The 18,944-nt window shown below is 36.7% G+C and overlaps 1 protein-coding gene across 5 annotated transcripts in view; it reads left to right on the plus strand.

Moving 5' to 3' along the window:
• Window positions 1-18,944, plus strand: part of ATF6 (activating transcription factor 6) — a 210,504-nt gene that overhangs the window by 45,415 nt on the left and 146,145 nt on the right. For all 5 annotated transcript variants that reach the window (XM_063627165.1, XM_063627167.1, XM_063627169.1 and 2 more), the window contains 2 exons: window positions 16,463-16,648; window positions 17,876-17,967. In XM_063627165.1, the coding sequence (XP_063483235.1) occupies window positions 16,463-16,648; window positions 17,876-17,967 (278 nt within the window). The remainder of the gene's footprint in view (window positions 1-16,462; window positions 16,649-17,875; window positions 17,968-18,944) is intronic.

An 18,944-nucleotide genomic window follows, 5' to 3' on the forward strand; every position in this document is an offset into this window, starting at 1 on the left:
TGGTACTTTCCCATTTTTGCAAACCTTTAAATTTTCTAGCATGTTGTAGGGATTTCTTATAATTTATAAATCACATAGTTTCCTAAGACCTGTCACTCTCTGAAGCCAGTTACTGCACTTGCCAACTAACTCTTGCTTTCTTTCAAAATGATTGGAAATAACTTATGTATTAAACAGTAATTGAACATCTTGGTCCTAAAATTTAGTGAATGTTAAAGTTATATAGTCAAACAGTGGATTCTCTAAAGTTATGATTGGGAAAGCAAAGTGTGTATGTTTTCTTTAAAATAAAAATGGATACTACTAGTTGTTAATATTACTACTTCATCCTTTCTTTAGGTAGAATGCATTTGAAAAGTAATTTTAAAATCTTGTGGGTTATAAAAGGTTGTTTATCAGACTACTGTCTGACCTGTCTACCAGAATTTATTAACCAGCATGTCAGTGACCCATTTAATTATAAAATTGCTCCACAGTTGCATAAACAGTAATCTTGGCCAGCAATATTGTAAAAATTTGTAACAAAGGAATATTGTCTAGTGAAAGTAGAACATCCAATTTCTAGAATAAGAGTCCTATCATTTGTATAGGTATTGAAAACAATGCATGTCAAGACATGGAATAGGAAAATTAGTGTTGCTATGAGACTAGAGACCATGGACAGTACAGGATTAGGCTTGACTGTTATGTTGGTTTGTTTTGAGGACTAGAAAAGGTAAGCACAATGCTTATGGCATAACAGGCTCTAATACATAGCGTGTGTTTCAGTTGAAGATGAAACAATGTGTTGCTGGCATGGGAAGGTGGTGAGCACAGGATAGAGGCAACTGGATTGGCAAAATGTTGACAATGATGTAAGCTGGGTGTTTTCTATCCTTTTGGTTTTTCTATCCTTTTGGTGCATGGAAAAATTTCTACAATATGTAGAAAAAAATGACAATAACAAAAATCCAAAAGCTTTCTGTGATATTTTCAATTAAAAAGTTGTGTAACCAATAAGAAAAGAGTATGGTTTTCATGGGAGACCAACCAGGTTAAGAATGATGAAAAAGGATTTTTAAAAATAATGCTTTGAAATTTCTTTTTAATACTCTTTTAAATTATGAACTTGACTGTTTCTTATATAATACCCCCAAATGAAACTTATAATAGAAAATATCCAAAGTTGCCTTTATGTAATATGTTAGGACATTTAAAATATTTTATGAAATATTTTAGACATGAAATAAGATAAAGACTAATTAGAACTTTAAAAATACATAGGTCAACAGTATATCACTGTTGTTAAAAAAATATTAACAATATTAATCTAAGTCATCCCAAACATGGAAAAGTACAGAAAAGCATAGCTAGGATGGGGAGAGTATCTAGAAACCATGTCACAGGTAGAGGAGTGGGTTAAGGGTTGGAATGATTCAGTAAACTGAAGAAGAGAGGATGGAAAGTAGACCTGGGAGCCATCTTCCAGGAAAGGAAGATTGTTATGTGGAAAATAGAATTGTTCTGCTTGTTCCAGAAGAGTTATCTGGAGCAGGTGCAGGAACAATATAGAAAGGTTTCTTCTAAACATAAGGTTTTTTGATACAGTCATTGTATTTAAAAACCAGAAGAGCACCCCCCGCTGCCGCCTTTTTTTTTTTTTCTACTTTTAGGCTTACTATCTGAATAATGAGCATCTTAATGTTGGCAGTCATCATTGTATGCCATTGACCCATTTTATAATCTCTAAACATATTCCAATTAATTATATGTTGGTCTATTAGCCAGATATCCTTTGTTAGTTCTCTGGTGTGAAAGACCGTGTCTGTTCAGCTTTTGTACTCCTAAGGGGGCTCTGTAAATTTAAAGTATTTTTAATGAAATATTTTAGACATGAATAAAGATAAAGACTAATTAGAACTTAAAAAATATATAGGTCAACAGTATATCACTATTAAAAATATGAGAAAATATAGAACCAACAAATACTGCTAGAAACAAAAGCTAATACTTAATGGTTCTATGTTTTCTCATCTCACACATCCCCTAGTTCTTCAATGTTAATTGAGACTTTGTCAGCAAAGTCTCAATGTATGAATGTCTACATTTATTGTATGAATGTATATTTAGATTATGTTAATTTTTTTAACAGTGATATACCGTTGACCTACATATTTTTAAAGTTCTAATTAGTCTTTATCTTTTTTCATGTCTAAAGTATTTCATTAAAAATACTTGAAATTTACAGAGCCCTCTTAAGAGTACAAAAGCCAAACAGACACAGTCTTTTCGAAGTTTAGAATTGACAGGATTATAAAGAAAGATTCAAACACTTTATGTTTAATGCAAAGAGACCTAAGGACAATTAGAATAATTTTCTAGTCAACCTGCATTGAGGTTTTTGTGCTTATTTTTACTTGGCCAGTACATCGAGATGTGAGCCAAGCTTTTCAATATGAGTTTTTTTGGTAGAAATTTTGACTGAATGTTTATTTCAAGTAAAGAAGCATTAGTCTGCCCTAGCAGCAGGCCAACCCACTCAGGAACCCAAAGTAAATCTGTTCCAGAAGGAGTCGCAGAGAAGAACTTTGATCAGCTTGTATAGCCTTCTGCGTTAGTAACTTGTTTGACCTCAGTATTACATGTGTCTGTTAAAACACAAGTCCTGTTAAATTAGGATAAATTTGAATTAATATAAATTCCTAATTTAAAATGGTCAAAAAGAAAATATTTTTATCATATACCTTTTGTGCCTTTAAACCAAAAGTATGGTGAAAGAATTGTAATTCACCAAAAAAAAAATCATATCAGTTTTTTGTGGCTTTGTAATGCTGACATGGCTTCTTTTCCTACCTGTTTTAGTTCTTTTGTTTGGCTGGTTTCACTCTCCAGAGGCCTGCTACTGCCCTAAGTAGCGTTTTTAGCATACCATATTCTGCAAACTGCATTAAATGCCACATTTTCCGTTATGAAACAGTTTGCCTGGTTCAAATTATATCTTACTCTTCCTGTCTTTTGCTGGTAAATCTGTTTTGTTTAACTCTTGGAGACCTCACCTAAGTTTTCAAGAAATATGGTTTGTTTTTGGCTGTGATCCTGATGGAAAAAATGAACATGATCTCTCATTTCAGAGTAGAAGTTCTCTGTGCAGTTTCTTAATAAATGGCAATCTTGGAACTACAAAGTTGACTTTATAGGAGAGCATGCTTATCTTTCTTTAAAGGGCTATTTAATGTTGCCACACATCAAACCAAGGGCTTAAAAACAAGCAGTCTGTTTAAATCTGCATTGCACTCACTACTTTCACCTACCAATCATAATCCCATAAAGTTTATGAAACATTACTGCCCTGGTTTTAAGGTTATAGGAATTACATTGTTTTAGTTATTGGGACAAAAGACCAGAAAAAAAAGTGGTAAAATTCTACATCTTCCACAGTGGGCCACATTGGAGCAAATACTCTTAATGGAAATCAGTAGGTGGGAATAATGGAAAGAAAAGTATCCAGAACTGATATAGAACTATAAATAACCTCAGATGTGAAGTTGATGAAGGGATGCAAAATACTGTTAGGAGCCTCCTTCCTTCCGGCTCAGTCACCCCACTGAATATCTTCCAAACTCTGTATCACCTTTTACCCTGTTTCTAAATCCTATAGTTAGGAAACTTGATCCCTTCAATCCCAACATGACTACCCTTTGGGAGTCCCTGTCTTGGGTTCCTAGAGCCATCATGAGAAGGTAGGTGCTGGGGGGAATCCTTTCCTACTGGTTTGCAGGTATTAGAAATGGTGTGAAGGGGATTCTCCTGTCATACCAAATTAGAACTTTGTATTTCCTTTCTCTAGAATTGGTGTACAGTTAATTTAGGGATTTCAGGTATTTTTAGTATTGTTCTATGGGAGTGATGTGATATGGGCCTAGATGGATGCCCTGCACACAGCGTTCCTCTCTTGCAGTGGAGGAACGTGAGCTTGGAGAATCTACCATGTTTATAGCAAGCAGAAAGCAAGCCTCCTCATTGTCCAGAGGGAGATTTTATCTCATCCTTCACGGTTGCTTGTTGGAAACTGAACCTTGAAAATGGCCTGGGAAAAGAGTGGTCCGGGCCTTACATTCTTTGCATACCCAATAAGACGTGTAGGAGCAAAACTCATAAGAGACTCCCTGGAGGTGTGTTTCTCAAGAAAAATATGTCTATAATAATCTATTTGCAATGCATAGCAACTCAGAAAAACAGAGAGTGCCTATGTTCTATTTCAGAAAAAAAGCAAAACTTCAATAGACATTTAAGTTGCTTGTTTTATCTGTAACACCCAAGAATAGGACTCTGGTTAGGTCAAAATGTGAGCTGAATCTCCTTAAATTATATGGCTAGCATAGATCTCAGAAGATAAATAATGAATAGGCACTTTTTAATAACTTCTAACAACAAACAAGTTGAGATCATGATATTTCTTTAGGCTGCAAAGTAGAGGAATCCATCAGAACAAATCCAATAGGAAGGATTTGGAGAGCTGGAGTTATCCAGAGTTTAGTAAAAAAATTACTTCTATGCTGACTGCATTATGGCTTTGCTGCTACCAGGGACTCTGCAAATAAAAGAAAATATGCTTTGTTAAAATATTTGCAGTACCTCTTAAATGTAGGTTTGGAGCTTCTAAAAATTTATCTTGAATAGCAGTTCAGTTTCATTTGAGGTTACAGTAGCTTTGGAAGGGGAAGTGAACAGGTTTTTTTGTTGTTGTTTATTTTTCCTTCCTGATGCATTGCATTAGGATAAATTTATGTTGTGGCAACCTTAGCATTCTTTATTCTGTACTTTTTGTACTTTTTAGTTTGGCATCTTTTTTTTTTTTTGAGAAAAAGTCTTGCTCTGTTGCCCGGGCTGGAGTACAATGGCATGCTCTTGGCTCACTGCAACCTCCACCTTCCAGGTTCAAGCGATTCTCCTGCCTCAGCCTCCCGAGTAGCTGGGACTACAGCTATGTGCCACCACGCCCAGCTAATTTTTGTATTTTTAGTAGAGATGGGGTTTCACCAGGTTGGCCAGGCTGTTCTCAAACTCCTGGCCTCAAGTGATCCACTTGCCTCAGCCTCCCAAAGTGCTGGGATTATAGGCATGAGCCACTGCGCCCAGCAGTTTGGCATCTTTATAAGAATAATAAATAATTATTTTTAAGGATTCTGATTTTTATCTTAATAAATAATGAATTACTTCTCTCTCCTTTCTCTAATTTCCCTTCTCAAAACCTTGTGGGGACTCATTCTAGGGAGACAGTCCTTTTATACCCCAGAGGCTTTCTTGCAAATCAGTTTCCCTGTCTGATAGTCATTCTTACTAGTTTTGTGTGCATTCTTCTGGAGACAGTTCTTTAATATATAAGTACTTATAGTTTTATTTATTGACCTATTTCATAGAAAAGGTAGCATACTGTACATGTCATCCTGCAGCTTGCTTTTCTCACTTATACCTTAGAGATCTTTTCAAATCAGTACATTAAAAGTTTTCTTATTCTTTTTTTTTTTTAAAGACAGTCTGTTGCTCTGTTGCTCTGTTGCCTAGGCTGGTGTGCAGTGACACGATCATAGCTCACTATTGCCTTGAATATCTGGGCTTAAGCAATCCTCCTGCCTCAGGCTCCTGAGTAGCTAGATGTGTGCCACCTGGCTAAATTTTGATTTTTTTTTTTTTTTGTAGAGATGGGGTCTTGTATTGCACAGGGTGGTCTTGAACTCCTGGCCTCAAATGATCCTCCTGCAGTGGCCTCCCAAAGCGCTGAGTTTACAGGCATAAGCCACCATGCCTGGTCTTTTTCTTATTCTTTTAATAGCTGCATTTTAATAGCTACATAGTAACCTACTTCATAGGGGTGCCATAATTATTGTAAAATTTTGCAGTCCTTTTCTTTATAAACATTTCTTCATTGGATAACTTGGTACGTATTTCATTTTGTTCATATACAAATATATCTATGGGAGAAATTTTATTTTATTTTTATTATACTTTAAGTTCTAGGGTACATGTGTACAACGTGCAGGTTTGTTACATATGTATACATGTGCCATGTTGGTGTGCTGCACCCATTAATTCGTGATTTACATTAGGTATATCTCCTAATGCTATCCCTCGCACCTCTCCACCCCACGACAGGCCCTGGTGTGTGATGTTCCCCTTCCTGTGTCCAAGTGTTCTCATTGTTCAATTCCCACCTATGAGTGAGAACATGTGTGTTTGGCTTTTTGCCCTTGCGATAGTTTGTTGAGAATGATGGTTTCCAGATTCATCCATATCCCTACAAAGGACATGAACTCATCCTTTTTTATGGCTGCATAGTATTCCATGGTGTATATGTGCCACATTTTCTTAATCCAGTCTGTCATTCATGGACATTTGGGTTGGTTCCAAGTCTTTGCTATTGTGAATAGTGCTGCAATAAACATAAGTGTGCATGTGTCTTTATAGCAGCATGATTTATAATCCTTTGGGTATATACCCAGTAATGGGATGGTGGGGTCAAATGGTATTTCTAGTTCTAGATCCTTGAGGAATTGCCACACTGTCTTCCCCAATGGTTGAACTAGTTTACAGTCCTACCAACAGTGTAAAAGTGTTCCTATTTCTCTACGTCCTCTCCAGCACCTGTTTCCTGACTTTTTAATGATGGCCATTCTAACTGGTGTGAGATGGTATCTCATTGTGGTTTTGGTTTGCATTTCTCTGATGGCCAGTGATGATGAGCATTTTTTCATGTGTCTGTTGGCTGCATAAATGTCTTCTTTTGAGAAGTGTCTGTTCATATCCTTTGCCCACTTTTTGATGGGGTTGTTTTTTTCTTGTAAATTTGTTTGAGTTCATTGTAGATTCTGGATATTAGCCCTTTGTCAGATGAGTAGATTGCGAAAATTTTGTGGGATAAATTTTTAGAATTGGATTTGCTGGGCCAGAAGGTAGGTACTTGTTCAGTTTTGATAGATTTTACCAAATGGTCCTCCATTGAGGTAGTTCTAATTGAGAAGTCACAGGGCTTAATGGAGTCCTTGGGTGGGTTTCAGTGTTTCCGTAATCAGCATCCTGTATTAGTCAGTTCTCACACTTCTATAAAGAAATACCTGAAACTGAGTGATTTATAAAGAAAAGAGGTTTAATTGTCTCATGGTTCTGCAGGCTGTACAGGAAGCATGGCTGGGGAAGCCTCAGGAAACTTACAATCATGGCTGTGGGTGAGAGGGAAGCTGGCACATCTTACATGGCTAGAGCAGGAGAAAGAGAAGAGGGAAGTGCTACACACTTTTAAACAACCAGATCTTATGAGAACTTACTATCATGAGAACAGCAAGGTGGAAATCTGCCTCCATGATCTAATCACCTTTCACCAGGCCCCTCCCCCAACATTGGGGATTACAATTTGACATGAGATTTGGGTAGAGACACAAATCCAGATCATATCACATGCCTTTATGCCACCTCACCTCATCCCTCATATAGTTGTTAGCAATATGCAAATGCATTTGTCTGGGGAGTCCATAAGCTCTTTTGTTGTCTTTTTTTTTTAACGGCTTCATTGAGATAAAATGCACATTACATAAGGATCGCCCTTTTGAACTGTACAATTTAGTGGTACCATCACTGCTGTCTAATTCCAGAATATTTTTGTCACCCTAGAAAGAAAACCCCATAGTCATTAGCCATAGTCTTTCCTCATTCCTTCCTCCCTGTAGCCCCTGGTAGCCATTTAATCTGTTTTCTATGTGGAGCTGTCATCCCAGACATTTCATATGAGTGGAATCATCCACTACGTGCCCTTTTATGTATGGCTTCTTTCACTTACCATATGTTTTTCAAGCTTCAGCCATGTTGAAGCATGTATCAGTGTTTATTCTTTTTTATGACTGAATAATATTCTATTATATGGATATACCACATTTTTGATAATCCATTCATTAGTTGGTAGACATTTGAGTTATCTCCACTTTTTGTCTGTTATGAATAATGCCACTTTGAACACTCATGTACATTTTCACAGTCTTTTAAGGACCATTTTTAATATATAAAGAGTATAAATCAGTGAGAAAAATGCAAATTAATTCAACCATCAATGGACAATATATACGAATAGATAATTCACAAAGAAGAGTGGTAAATTTTAAAAATGAAAGTATCAATGGCTGTGTATTCTTGAAGGGGTATTCCCTCTGAAAGATTGCTATTTTATAACTATGTGAAAGAATATTAATTGTTAGCAGGAGGGATCTTGTGCCTGGTTACAGGTAGTTCGAGAATGATATTCAAGAATTTAAAGTGTTATGGTTAGACTTTTCTGTGGCTCTTACCTCCCTTGAGTATGAGTTCTAAAGGAAAGTGTCTTATGGCTTCTTATAACTTCCCAGTGTGTATACACTGCAGCTGTGTGTGTGTGCTCACACATGTTAAACTTTGGTTATTATATGGATGCACATGTTAAACTTTGTATTTGGTTATAATTTTAAATTTCAAAAAGTACAAAAACAAAAAGTAGTGCAGAGAACACCCAGGTATTCTTCAGCCACATTCACCTTGTTAACATTTTACCCAATTTGCTTGCTTATTCTTTACCTACCTACCCATCCATCCATCCATCCACTATCCATCCATCCATCTACCCATCCACCCACCATCCAACCATCCATCCATCCATCCATCCATCCATCCAATCTCCATATACACACACAATTTTTTTCCTGAACTATTTTAGGGTAAGTTACATACCTCACAGTATTTTACCCTTAATTTTTTCAGTGTGCATTTTCTAAGAATAGGTACATTCTTTTATCAACTTCAATAATTTACGTTAGTAAAATAGTTCAATCACCTGTCAATATTGCAATTCTGTCAGTCGACCAAATATTTACTGGATTTTCACAAAATCTTTGTAAAGGGGGCATTATTTATTCCCATTTTACTACTGAAGGAATCAACTAGCTAAGTGACTCAACAAATGTCATATTGCTAAGATGGCTAATATTAATAAAGTACTATGTGCCAGGCACTTTTCTACGTGCATAACTTGTAAATACTCTCTTTAAATCTTATAACAGCTCTTTGAAATGAATCAGGGCCCTGAGGAATACAGAGTAAGGAACAGACAGAGTGCTCAGAGGAATATTAAGTTTTAGGCTCTTTTTCTGCTTCTGTAGTGACTAAAATAACATATCATGCTTTGTGTGTGTGTGTGTGTGTGTGTGTGTGTGTGTGTGTTTTAATTTTAAAACTTAAAATCTGAAAATGGGAGCTGGAATCGGAGCAGGTATTTTCAATATTGCTTTAGTTGCATGGTATATCAGAGCAGCTGTGAGGTACATTCTTGATGGAAATAATAATTTTGCCTCCGGTGTGTGTGTGTGTGTTACATAATTTTCCTGAAAGCCATATTTGTATGGTACATTATAGCTTACAGAGAACCTTCATGTCTGTTACCCAGTTGATTCTCACCCCAATCATTTGACCACTTATAATTGAGTTAGCATTCAAGCCTAGCTCAATTATAACTGTTCTTCTCCTAATCCAGTGGTGTCATCATTACTCCGTGCTCCATTAATAGAACCTTTACTTTCAAGGTAGTCCTGATGCAGCTCAGACTTTAAATTACCCAAGTCCTTTGCTTACAACTTTATGGGAAAAGAAAAAAGAAAAAAAAGAACAGATTACCCAAGTCTTGAAACTTGCTGCTACCTTTTTTCTCCCTTTACAAATGTTTTTTCTTAATTTATAAAAATTAAGATAGTTTTAAGATTTAATTTTTTAAAATTAAGGTAGCAGATAGTTTTAAGTCATGAGGGACAAAGTTTTAGAAAGATTGACCTTGCCGGGCGCGGTGGCTCACGCTTGTAATCCCAGCACTTTGGGAGGCTGAGGCAGGCGGATCACGAGGTCAGGAGATCGAGACCACGGTGAAACCCCGTCTCTACTGAAAATACAAAAAAATTAGCCGGGCGTGGTGGCGGACGCCTGTAGTCCCAGCTACTCGGAGAGGCTGAGGCAGGAGAATGGCGTGAACCCGGGAGGCGGAGCTTGCAGTGAGCCGAGATTGCGCCACTGCATTCCAGCCTGGGGGACAGAGCGAGACTCCGTCTCAAAAAAAAAAGAAAGATTGACCTTATTTGAATAATTTGGTGGTATCAAATGAAACCTTTAGCAAAACTAATCAGATCCATATTTTATTATACAGTAGTCATTATTGTGCTACGTTGTTGTACCAATTAAATTAAGTGTATCTATTTAGCATCAGCCCTAGAATTATTTTGTTTTTGGATTGGATGAGACCTTTAGAGGACTAATGAAGTGCCTTTAAACTTTTTTGTCCACAATCTACAGTAAGAAATGTATTCAACCTCTCTTTCTCTCTTATACACAATCTCATGAAACAACTCTTACTAAATATAATGCACCCTTTTTCTTTCATTCTGTCCTATGCGTTTCTGTTAAATTGTTTTTAAAGGCTGTGGTGATTTACTAAATTGATAAACCTGATATTGGGTTATAAATAGTGTCAAAAGCACTATTCTGGTCTCTCTCTTTTTACTAATATGTAAATAGACCCTACAAGGTGACATGATTTATTTTTATTTTTAAATTTAGATCTTCCAATTAATTCATTGCAATGCTGGGCCAAGAATTAAGGACACCTAACTTCCAATTTTGTATTTTCATTTAATGACTTAAATTACTATTACTTTTATTTAGTTACATCAAGTATTTCTTTTCTTTCTTTTTTTTTTTTTTTTTTTTTGAGACGGAGTTTTGCTTTTGTTGTGCAGGCTGGAGAGCAATGGTGGGATCTCGGCTCACCGCAACCTCCGCCTCCCAGGTTCAAGCAATTCTCCTGCCTCAGCCTCCCGAGTAGCTGGGATTACAGGCATGTACCACCACTCCCGGCTAATTTTTTTGTATTTTCAGTAGAGACAGGGTTTTTCCGTGTTGAGGCTGGTCTCGAACTCCTGACCTCACATGATCTGCCCGCCTTGGCCTCCCAAAGTGCTGGGATTACAGGCGTGAGCCACCGTGCCCGGCCTCCATCAAGTATTTCTAAAGACACTTGAAGCAGTGGAGTCATTAACTGAAATAACAGGAAACCATTTTGAGGCTCCTTTGAAGATCCCTGTGTACAGGACTTGGGTCCCTCCATTCTTCAAGAGGCTGTGCCCATGTGTGGTTTTCCTAAGAGCATCTGGTGCATACTTCTGCTCTTACCTCTCTTTTGGTTGTTCTTTATCTTCATTCAGAAGATGAGATTGGTAGGGTATCCCCATCCTATAATCTAGCAGGTACTTTGTCTATTATCTGTTCTTATTCTGGAAATTATACTACATATCAGAAGGCATTCTTCATTTTAAAAAATAGAAGGAAATAGTTTGCAGGATGAAGATTATCTCCTTGATAATCTGCCAAATAAATGGTTCAGGTTGCCAGTATGAAGCTTCTTTAATTTTTGGCAAATGGGAACTGGTTATATGCGTACATACACACAAAACTTAATAGAAAGAGTAAAATAAAATTTTGACTGTCATGAGATTGAGAAGAGTAGAGATAGTGAAAGTCTAAATTTTCTCTTTTTTTCTGCTTTAAACAATTTAATGAGAAAAAAGAAGTGTACATAAGATTCTTAACAAAAATCAAATTAAGTTTTTTAATGTACTTGAATATTTAAAGTGGGATTGCCACAAATTAAATTTGCCAATGATTTTAACTATATGTGTTTTTTTAAGAATGTATCTATAAATATGTTTGCTACAATACATGTGCAATAATGTATGTTATGTAATTTTTATTTAATTGAAAGATTGTATTTTTATTTTTGGTCTATTACAGTGAAGAGGTTAATCAGTAATGGCTTCCACTTTATCTATCAGTTTAGAGGGCAAGATTCAGCCAAATGAGAATAAGAACTGTTAGATGTGCAGCAAGTCAGTGATTACTGTGTGATTCATCCATAGGTTATCAATACTTGATCTGACTTGAGTTTACATGAGATATTCGAATGTATTTCTTAGCATAAAAATCCCATTTTAATTTTTTTTTTTTTTTTTTTTTGAGATAGGCTCTTACTCTGTCACCCAGGCTGGAGCACAGTGATGCGATCATGGCTCACTGCAGCTTCAACCTCCTGGGCTCAAGTGATCCTCCTGCCTCAGCCTCTAGGGTAGCTAGGACTACAATTGTGCACCACGATGCCCAGCTAATTTTTTATTTTTAGCAGAGAACAGGTCTTCCTATGTTTCCCAGGCTGTTCTCAAACTCCTGGCCTCAAGCGATCCTCCTGCCTCGACCTCTCAAAGTGTTGAGATTACAGGTGTGAGCCACCACTACTGGCTCCTAATATTATATCTAATTTAATTTATGGTCCTTGAGCTCTTTTCTTAGCGACATCACAGAAACAAGGCTTTAGTCAATTTTGTTAATAAAAGGAGACTATAATAACTTACAGTGTTTATCAATCAATAAGGTTTTTAGTTTTAAAAACCTTATTGATTGATAATTAAATTGATAATTAAATTAAAACAAGCTGGGCCAGCACTTTGAGAGGCTGAAGCAGGAGGATTGCTTGAGCCCAGGAGTTCAAGACCAGCCTGGGCAACATAGAGAGATCCTATCTCTACAAAAAAAAAAACTAGCCAGGCATGGTAGCATGCACCTGTAGTCCCAGCTACTGGGGAGCCTGAGGCTGGAGGATCTGTTGAACCTGTGAGGTTGAGGCTGCAGTAAGCTGTAATTGTGCCACTGCACTCCAGCCTGGGTGACAGAGTGAGATTCTGTCTCAAAAAATTAAATTAAAAACAAAATGTGGACGTACTTGAAACTTTGACTCTTACATTGATTCAACCTTCAAAGGAACTTGTCCATTTGTGAAAGTTTTCCTTTATATAAGTCTTACAGTCAAATAAGTGTTTACTAAGTGAAATACTACATTTTAGAGTGCAGTGGCACTCAAAGGAAACTATTTTGCAGCTGTAGAGTTTTTTCTTTTGTCCTTTTTACTTTTTCCAAGGCAAGATGCCTGGTGGGAGAGTTGTCTGGAGGCAGAATGATCAGAAGCAGGACCTGTCCAGCTGTTTGCTTATTTCAGTCTGTATTAAACCATCTGATATGCCCATAAGGGAGATGTGTCAATTGGTTAATAGGCCAGAGTATTGATTTTATGTTTTCAGATTGCTAACAGAGAGATTAGGCTTCCAGATACAAGGAGTTCCACAAGTCTCTGTTTTCAGACAGGCACATAATTAAAGTAACCACACAGTTCTCTGAGGTTAGCATTCCATGCTGTGATGCAGGCTTCTCTATTTGATATTTAAAAGCAGTTTGAAGCTGTTGTGTAAGTATCACTGGGCTTGGAGTCAACTGACCTAAGTTCTAGCCTTGGCCCTTCTACTCTCTTAACAGTGAATTAAATGATGAGGCTTATTTTAAAGAATCTTGAAAACTATAGTAATTTCAACAAGAGGAGATTAATTGAATATATTATGAAACATCAAGATAATTTGAAAATGTGTGCTGCCATTATTGCATGTCAAAGGTCATTATGATACACTGTATGTGCAAAAGCAGTTTACCAAACGGAATTACATACAGTGTAATCCTTTTTCTCTCATATAGGAAAATACCCACTTCCCCCCACTTAAAAAAATACCAAACACCACAATGTGTGTATGTTTAGCCTAAAAATCATATGTTTTTTTTGCCTAGGAAGTATTGAATGATTTAAATATTTTATATTCAGATAGCTGAAGATGGCTTGCTGAGATAAAACATTGGAGCCCTGTGTTTGGTGATAGCTGTGGGTTTCATTTATTTTTACTGTCTTTACCCTCTGTATTTATTGGTAGTATTGAATATTTATTTTTAGAACTATTATAATGTATCTTTTTCTATGGGAAGAAATGAATATTTGACCACAGATGGTTTTCATTTTTTTAGTATGGGGCACGTGGATTGACAGCCTTTGAAACTTGAATGCTATGTAATATGCAGGTGCTTTTATTGTTTATAGAAATGCCTAATCCTTGTTTGAAATTTATTAAATGCTATGCCATGTGTAAGCCCCTCTAAATTTCACAGATTAATTAGCCTTTAAAGTAAGGTTGCCTTTTGTCTAACTTTTAGTATAAACTCTTCCATCTGGGAACTTTCACTTTTATGTCCCTGTTCAGTGTTCTGTGTACTTCAGCACTGTAGTATTAGTTATGGACACTGGCATTATAAGTAACAATGAAGATCACTGAAAATAAAAGTAGACTGAACAAAGTGGCATTGTCCAGAGAATAGTTTGCATTTGGTGAATAATCAATCCATCATGGCTTTGCCATTGCTCTTTGTATGTGCGTGCATGTGTGTGTGAGTGTGTGTGCATGTGTGTGTTTAGTATTACTTAAGAGTGAAATAGTTATTCTTCAGGGAAATTTTTACAGATGATGGTTTCACAAAAATCAGCCTTTTTGTAGTTTAAATAAAAAAACACCCTTTTTGACATTTCATGTAACATTTCTTTTCCTTGTGGGTTCTGATTTAAAGGTTGTTGAAAATATTTGGTGTTGGGAGATCACTTGGTTGGCTTTGGCATACTTCTCTTTCTAGGAAATGTAGTATCAGGGTGGGAATTGTGTTGTTGTTTTAAAAAAAATAGATTACAGGCCGGGCGTGGTGGCTCACGCCTGTAATCCCAGCACTTTGGGAGGTGGAGGTGGGCGGATCAGGAGGTCAGGAGATTGAGACCATCCTGGCTAACACGGTGAAACCCGGTCTCTACCAAAAATACACAAACAAAATTCGCCAGGCGTGGTGGCGGGCACCTGTAGTCCCAGCTACTCGGGAGGCTGAGGCGGGAGAATGGCATGAACCCGGGAGGCGGAGCTTGCAGCGGGCCGAGATTGCCCCACTGCACTCCAGCCTGGGTGACAGAGCGAGACTCCATCTCAAAAAAAAAAAAAAAAAGAGAAAATAGATTACATTCTTTAACTTTATTTACTGGTCTCAGTAAGAGTTATTGAACACTCTAGAGTGTTTACTTTTTAAGGTCCATTGCAAAATGTATAGAAATTAGTAATTCAGCCATCTGTGTACTCATACTAATCAATTTAATATAGGTTGGTGCTTTTTATGGACTTAATTTTGCCACCTCTCTCACTTCCCCAAAGAAATTAGACTAATGTATAACAATAGGCTTCATAACTTAATTTAGAAGACATAACAAAAATAATTTCCCTCAGTAAGTTTCTATTGTAGTAGATATTGTTGGTATTAAACAAAAAAGTAGGATCAGATGTGGTTTGGCTTTCAAGGTATAAAATCTAGGTGGGGAAAGAGAGAGAGAGAGTTAACATTCTTGAAACAATTGAGAGTATTAGAGTGTTCCAGTGTATCCTCCAAATTCTAAGGGTATAAGATGTTCAGAGAAAATAAAAAATCAGGGTGGGTTAGAATAATTGAGTTTGAATGGACCTTGGAATTAGGTTAGTGGAGGAGATAGCATTCCAAATGGAAATAAACAATGTGAATAAGGAAACAAGTTAGACATGTATGGAGATTATGAAGTAGCCTTAAATGATAAGATTGGAGGAGTGTGGCTTGAATAGCTGTAGATTTAGGGCAGAAGGTCTGGTTAGGCCGTGGGAGGTCACAATATGGAAGACCTTAAAAGAAAAGATGGGTAGCAGGCATACATAACTAGCTTGTTTTTGCAGTTGAGTAGTAAGATAAAAATATTTTGTTGGGAGAAGTTATCTTAGAAATGGTAGAGAGGATGAGATGGAAAACAATTGAAATAGGAGTCTGTTGCAGTAGTATAGGGATGAGTTAATGAGTGCCTGTATTAGGAGAGTGGAAGAGGGAATAGAGAGAAAGGAATAACTGAGACACATTTTCACTGGAATAAATTTGGTCATTAGTATATACTTTTAACATATTCAATGAGTGAATGAGGGATTGAGAAGGACTGAATATAGTGAATAAAGTAAAATAATAGTTACTATTGATAGAAAACGGATAGATTTTTAAACAATCTGGTTAGAGGGAGATAGTTCAGTTTGCACATAATGAATTTGAAGTGGTAATAACTGTAAGAAATGGCCTTATAATTAATTGAATATATGGTTCTGGGGCATAGCCATTTAAGGGCCAGAGATATAGATTTAAGATGTATGTATATATGCATATATATTTAAAGATACTTTCTGAGGGAGTTTCTAAGGGGAAAATTGGAAGATTAATAAACAAGCATTAGAAAACATCAGAAGAAATTATTTAACATTTGGGTTTTAGAAGGCCTTATTTAATCATTTGATTTTAACTTATTTAGTTTGAGCAGTGTGTTTTCAAACCTCTTTTGAAACAACTAGTAACCTATGCTTTGAAAAAATAGTTGGTTAAAATAATTGTAAAAATTAGTATATTCTGATCTATTTTGATCTGATTTTAAAACCAGGATATTCTGATTCATTATAACTTTTTCTAGATTGCTGTGCTAAGGAGACAGCAACGTATGATAAAAAATCGAGAATCTGCTTGTCAGTCTCGCAAGAAGAAGAAAGAATATATGCTAGGGTTAGAGGCGAGATTAAAGGCTGCCCTTTCAGAGAACGAGCAACTGAAGAGAGAAAATGGAACACTGAAGCGGCAGCTGGATGAAGTTGTGTCAGAGGTAAGTGTTAGTAATAGGGCTGAGTCGAGATGGGCTAAAGTGTCCTCTGGATAAATAAATAGAGAAACTTTTACATTTTAGGTTAAATTATGTAAAACAATAGTGCTAGGAAAAGGAGGGTATAATAAGTCCTAAAACATTTGCAGCAAGGATAAAGCCTTTGAAGAGGACCCTTTGAATTGTACTTCCCAATCTATGTAGAAAAGTTTTCTCCTTTTCCTAGGTTTCTCCTCATTCATTGCCTTAGCACCCTCTTTTCTGACTAAATGAATCACACTGAGGCTTCTAAAGTGCCCTGCCATATCTTCCCTTTTAAAAAAGAAAACAATAAAATAAAAGTGTTTTTATTTTTCCTCAGTCCACCTAACAACTAATGTGATTTTTGCATTCTGTTACTATACTGACTCCAAGAGGGTTTAATCTCCTCAGTTCTATTTGGGAAATTTGCTGTTTTCAGAATTTCTCACTGCAGTGCTGAACCATATAGATGCCTACTGAATGGGGCTTCTTACACTATTTTTCTCTTGGCCCTGACTACATGGGAATACTCCTATATTTTACTGAAAACAATGATTTAAAAGGTTAGGGAGGCAAACTATAGAAGTGACTCAAAATTCTTTGGGGATCCGTAAAAATATAAAAATGTTGAATTCTGGCCGGGCGTGGTGGCTCATGCCTGTAATTCCAGCACTTTGGGACGCTGAGGCGGGCGGATCACTAGGTCAGGAGATCAAGACCATCCTGGACAACATAGTGAAACCCCATCTCTACTAAAAATACAAAAGTTAGCTGGGTGTAGCGCACACCTGTAATCCCAGCTACTTGGGAGGCTGAGGCAGCAGAATCGCTTGAACCTGGGAGGCCGAGATGGCGCCACTGCACTTCAGCTTGGCGACAAAGCGACACCCTGTCTCAAAAAAATATATATGCATATATATATTGAATTCTTTCCTCTTGGGTGAAGAGGCAACTGCAATGGAGTGGCTGCTGTGTTTTTTTCTCTTCTGCTTCTCTCCTTTTCTCTCCCTGCTAGAAAAGGGAACTTGGAAGTCTCTGCTCTAGTCTTGAAAAGTATTATTTCCTCACCTTTGATTTTTTTTTTTTTTTTTTTTTTTTAAATAAGACAAGGTATTTACGTAACCGGTAAAGAGGAAAATTCTAATCTTGTGTTGCTTTTTCTGAAATTGATGTTAGTTTAATTGTATTTAATGTGGTCATTTCCTTTAGAACCAGAGGCTTAAAGTCCCTAGTCCAAAGCGAAGAGCTGTCTGTGTGATGATAGTATTGGCATTTATAATACTGAACTATGGACCTATGAGGTAAGTGAATAGATATTTATTTTGGATACTAATGCTAAAAACTTAAATTCTCATTATTTTTTAGCTTTCATCATAAACTAGAGGAAAAATGATTTGTTTTTCAAGATGTATAAAGAGTAATGGGACAGGAGCCATGCCTTCAAAGATCTCATGATTCAGCTGGGAGGAGAGACAAGTAGAAGGATGACTATGGTATAATGTGATGAACATAATAATAAGTGTGAATGAGTCCTAACATAATATAGAGTACCAGTTACTTGAGGTGAAGGTTCTTGTCGTATTGGTAGGTACTCAATACATTTTTTGTTGAGTGACTGAGTTATAAGGGAGATACCTATGAAGGAAGCTGAACATTGAACTGTGATATCAGTTTGCCATATGCAAAGTATGAGAAAGGCATGCCAGGCAAAGGGAACAGCATGTTTAAAGGCACAGTTTTGAAATAGCATGACATGTTTATAAAAAAGTGAAAAGTTCAGTGTATCTTGTATATGTGGGGAGTATGCATGAGGCTAGATATATGGCTAGAGGTATAGGTGCTGCTGTGTACAATGAGGCATCCCTAGATTTTAGGTGGAGAGTAACATAATCAGCTTTGCATATTAGGAAGAGGACTTTGAAGGTTGTATTGAGTATAGACTGCAGTGAGGAGAAACTATTGGCAGAGAAAGGATTAGAAGACTATTGAGGTATTTCAGGTAATAAATGAGAGTCTGAACTTACACTGTGGTTATAAAAAGAATGGGCAATCTTAGGGAACCTCTCTGATGTAGATTTTGTGGGATTTGTTAACTGGTATAATGTGGGACATGAGGAAGAAAAGAGAGAAGTTAAGGATAATTCAAAAATTTCTATCTTGAGGGACCGAATGGTGTTGCTGTCATCTGAGGAAGCAAACATAGACAGACGGATAGTTTTATGAAGAAAGACAATAGTTTTTATTTTAAGTATAGGAAGTTTGTGGCACTGACTAGATA

This window comes from Symphalangus syndactylus, chromosome 12, assembly GCF_028878055.3.
Source record: "Symphalangus syndactylus isolate Jambi chromosome 12, NHGRI_mSymSyn1-v2.1_pri, whole genome shotgun sequence".
In the NCBI taxonomy this organism is placed as follows: domain Eukaryota; kingdom Metazoa; phylum Chordata; class Mammalia; order Primates; family Hylobatidae; genus Symphalangus; species Symphalangus syndactylus.